Consider the following 5,091-nt stretch of genomic DNA (forward strand, 5'->3'; position numbering starts at 1 on the left):
ACCCCACAGAGATACAAAGAAACACAGACACACACAGACATTAGCTGAAACACACACACACACACACACACACACACACACACACACACACACACACACACCACACACAAACACATACACGCACGTACGCACGCACGCACGCATTCTTAGGTGCACACAGCTGGTTTACTCACACATATTCCAAACGAAATCGTTTTCAAGATCTTTATTTATGAATCGGTCAAATAATGCTGATAAAGCCATGGCTCTTATCCATCCTCGTCCTCATTAACATCATCATCAACATCACCGCCACTATCACCATCACCATCATCATCACCATCGCATCGTATCCATCATCATCATGACATCGAAACAAGGACACTGTGTTCAGAATCGGAGGGGTGGGGGTGGGGTGGGGGGATGGGGTGGAGAGAAGAAAGCCTCTAAATAGTTTTATGTACTGTTCTGTTTGTCTCTTCGTCCGGTTTCCGTTCCAAATGATCGGGAACCTTTTATTTTTTCATCCAGCGTAAACGATGATCATACTTGTGTTGATAATGATAATAATAACGATAATAATAACAATAATAATGATAATGATGATGATGATAATAATAATAATAATAATAATAAATAATGAAAGAATAATGGATAACAATACTAATACTAATGCATATAAAATGCTATGGTATGATAGTCGTGCCCGACCATGACTATCATAACAACAGAGGACGCAACTGTTGTCCCGACTATCTGGGCTATTGGAGTTTCAGTATAGCGGAGAATGGATTCAGGACAGTTGGCGTGGGGATGGTCCCCCAAAGGCCAACTAGCCCCCAAGACTGCAGCACGAAGGGTCTTGACTCCTAGTTTAAAAGTATATTACAAAAGACTGAGCTGTGAAGAAATTCCCATTGTAATGGGGAAACCCCCCAAAAAAACCCACGATCACACTTCGCCCTCACTTTGCTGTTGGCCGAACTGTAAGTTTTTACGAATCCTCAATAATTGTATTACTACTACTACTACTGGTGATACAGTTGATATCAATAGAAATAGTAGTACATAAAAAAAAAGTAACGTTGATGATAAAAAAATAGTGATGATAATCTTGTGGTCCGCCCGGGAAGATACTTTCTCTTCAGATCCTTTTCGGCTGTCACTGGTGATGACACAGAACGTGGATATCAAGCTCGCTTCCTTATCTGAAAGCACAAATTGCAGTAAAGTTTTCATGAACTTTTCTCAGCGCACGCATGACAAGTACAAAGAAACACATTTGGGAGGAGGGGGTGGGGGTGGGGGTGGGGGGGGGGGGGGGGGCAGCGGCAAAGGATACGTGAGTGATGACTCAAGATGTGTTTGAATAATACATGGGCCTATATTATGAAAACGCAAGTGACATGCACGGACTTTAATATTCATTTATGTTCAAAAACATACACTTAATATCCACAGGTGCACACACACACACACACACACACACACACATATATATATATATATATATATGCACCCGATACGCGAAAGTGCTTACAGACGCACATCCATGAGATCCAGATACCAGCGCACGAGTGAAGATAACAATATCTCTAGGTTCTGTGTCTGTGTGTGTGTGTGTGTGTGTGTGTGTGTGTGTGTGTGTGTGTGTGTGTTGTTGTTGTTGTTGTTGTTGTTGCCTGTTCTTGTTTTTGTCCTCTATGGCGTACTATGTTGGTAAAACAATGCAATGAAGACCCCCCCCCCTCCCCCCTCAACGCCCCCAAAGAGCTTCAAAGGTAGCGTAAAGGCCAACACAGCACATGCTGAAGTCTCCCCTAAAAAACAGGTACAGGACAGCACCGGTTGGCGTTCCGCATTGACAAAGCTATCCACTCTGCTCCCTCCCACACAGCCTCACCACCCGGCTGCCCCTCCCCGCCCCCCCCCCCCCACAATCCCCTCCCCTCCCCCCTCACCCACGTGCCACTCCCTTCTTCCGCCTCATCCTCTGTTCAGAAGCTTTGATACGTACCCCTTGCTCACTCTCCTTCCGATACTCCCAGCTTCCATTCCTCTGCCCCCTGTCTTCCCTCTTTTCTCTCCCCCCCCCCCCATCACCTGCCCCCTCCTCCTCCTCCTCCTTTTGAGTCGCGGAAGTCAGTCTGTTTGTTCAAGACCCCACATTATTGTTTCAGCGCGGGCGCCGCGCTTATTCACTCATGCGCGCGTGCGCACGCTCACACACGCGCGAACACACACACACACACACACACGTACACACACACGGACACACGCGCGCGCACGCGCGCACGAACGCACCCAAAAGAACCGAACCACACACAGAGACACACGGACACAGACACAAACACACGCAGACCGACCGACCGACCGACAGACCGACCGACAGACACACACAGACACATAGACAGACACACACACACACACACGCGCGCGCGCGCGCGAGCACACACACACACACACACACACACACACACAAGGGGACACACACGCACACACACACACAGACACACATGCGCGCGCGCGCGCGCACACACACACACACACACACACACACACACACAAGGTGAACAACCTGTCACTGTTTTCGTTTCTGTCCAAAGGGCAACAGGATGAGATGCAGTTACTTCCCTTATTCCACCCCTCCCTGCAAATCATGACTGTCTACGGTGACGGTGACCTACGCACTGAAGCTTTCTTTATGTATCACACGCAACCTTAGTTCAAGGCTCGATTCTAGCAACTCACTCTCGTACATTCGATTCCTGAACATCCTCCCCCTCACAGAGAGAAAGACGTGAGAATAATAAGTTTGTGGGGTAAAGACTTCACAGAAGAGCCGCAGATTAACATTTCTACTACTCCCAATAAGAAGAAGAAGAAGGAGAAGGAGGAGGAGGAGGAGGAGGAGGAGGAGGAGGAGAAGAAGAAGAAGAAGAAGAAGAAGAAGAAGAAGAAGAAGAAGAAGAAGAAGAAGAAGAAGAAGAAACGACCAAAAAAACAACCCCCAAAACAAACAACAACAACAACAACACAAAAAAACCCACAAAAACCCACAAAAAAACAAAAACAAAAAAACAACCCCAAACAAACCCAAAAAGCAAAAAAAAAAAACCCCCAAAAACCCCAAAAAACCCAACAACAAAAAACAAACAAACAACAAAATAACAACAACAACAACAAAACAACAACAAGAAAAAAACAACAACAACCAAAAAACAAACACCCCCCCCCCCCCAAAAAAAAAAGCAAACAAACCACAACAAAAACAAAAACAACAACAACAACAAAAAAACCCCAACCCAACAACAACAGGAATTTGTATATTGCATAATTGAAAATAAAATGAGGAACGGATGAATAAGTGCGTAGGTGAATAGATCAATAAACAAATAAAATAAACAAATAAATACACAAAGAAGTAAGCTATCGAAAGCGCCAAAAATTTAACAGCAAAATGTCAAATGCTAATGTTCTGACTTCCAAATCGTACGGATCAAAGTTAGCCAACCAACCAACCAACCAACCAACTAACTAAATAACTAACTAACTACACGATTAAATACACAAATGAATAAATCAGTAAACGTAGAGCATTTGATCGGTTCATCATGATTGTACGATGCAATTTTCTTTGATCACTTTTGGGATCACCTTCTTGTTATTTGAACCTAACCAGGTCTTTCTCTGTCTCAGTCCATGCCAAGGGAGGGCACTAAGTAAAAGCTAGAGGGCATTGCACACAGCGTATATCCACACCAACGCTCAAATGTCATATCAAATAGAATATTTTTCAAAGACAAAAATCATATATCAGAACCAGGAAACGATCGCTACAAAAGTCTTGATACATTCATATTCCTTGCACCAAACATTTCACGAAATTTCACGAAAATCCTCCAAGGTTTTCTCGAGACATCAGGTCAACTGTTACTTTGTGCCCTGGTTTCCCTACAATAAAGAATCTGTTTGGGAATTTTCCCTAGATCCGGTCACCGATACCAGTCACCTTCAACTGCTAACTGACTGGTCCTGGTTCAAAGCACATCCTTCCACAACATTTCAGGAAAAGGCGCTCGCAGATTTATGTGTGTAATTCAGCTGACATACAAAAAAAAAAAAAAAAAAAAAAAAAAAAAAGAAAAGAAAAGAAAAAAAAAAAGGAGAAAGAAATCTGAAATCATTAACTTCTAGGCGGATTTGAATATAGTCATTTCATATTTAGTAGGCCTATACGCACGCATTGATACCCCCCCCCCCCCCCAAAAAAAAAGCGACCAACGACAGAAAACAAATCGAAATCAGAACATCATATTCATCATCATCATCAGCAGCAGCAGCAGCAACAACATCAACAACAACAAGAACAACAACAACAAAACCCAACCGAGGGACAGCTGTAAAACAGCACAAAGAACGACACCTGACATCGTTTACCAGCCTGTTCCAGCGGCCTTCACATGCTTGTCAAGACGGTTCCTCCTTCCTCGCCACCAGAAACAGGAACGTGTTCCAGAACGTGCCCGTTAGACGTCAGATGCTGTTCCTCGGCCAGCATGTCCGAGTCCTGCCTCTTCTTCCCGTAGCTGAGGGGCATACGGTCCAGCACCGCCTGCCTCTTGCTGCCCAGGGCCCAGCCCCTGCCTCCCTTCCCCTTGTCGTGGCGAACCCTCGTCATCCACCCCGACCACCCACGCTTGACGGGTACCTGCGGGTACAGCGACACGTATCGTTCATCCCCTACCTCCTCCTCGCCTTGCTGACTGCCTCTGTGGCGGATGCTGTCCGGATTGTACATGCTGCCTGGATGCTGGTGGATGCTGTCTGGATGCTTCTGAACACTGTCCGAAGGCTGCTGGATGGTGTCTAGACTTGGACGAAGCGGGTTTCCCATTCCGTGAGCGACTCTCCTTTTGTTCAGGCGGTAATAGACGTTGCGAAGATGATACGCATAGTCACCAAGACCTTTATGGCTGTTGCCCGGACGACCAGTAGCGTCCCCATGAGGAGGGCCGTTGCCTGCACGAAGAGGTATCAGCTGGAGGCGGGTGTTGAAGCTGTGCACCTGTGGGGAGCTGGTGTACTGCCGCTTGCCCATGCCCTGCGGCA

General features: G+C 45.9%; 1 protein-coding gene across 1 annotated transcript in view; it reads right to left on the bottom strand.

Annotated features, from left to right (window-relative positions):
* Positions 1-202: 202 nt before the first annotated feature.
* Positions 203-5,091, bottom strand: part of LOC143293512 (uncharacterized) — a 31,090-nt gene continuing 26,201 nt past the window's right edge. Inside the window, exons 2-3 of the mRNA XM_076604418.1 lie at positions 4,420-5,091; positions 203-1,187 (exon numbers count right to left, since the gene is read on the bottom strand). The exon at positions 4,420-5,091 is cut by the window's right edge and continues 116 nt beyond it. Of these exons, the coding sequence (XP_076460533.1) occupies positions 4,439-5,091 (653 nt within the window). The 3' untranslated portion in view covers positions 203-1,187; positions 4,420-4,438. The remainder of the gene's footprint in view (positions 1,188-4,419) is intronic.

The sequence above is a fragment of the Babylonia areolata genome, chromosome 1 (assembly GCF_041734735.1).
Source record: "Babylonia areolata isolate BAREFJ2019XMU chromosome 1, ASM4173473v1, whole genome shotgun sequence".
Lineage (NCBI taxonomy): Eukaryota > Metazoa > Mollusca > Gastropoda > Neogastropoda > Buccinidae > Babylonia > Babylonia areolata.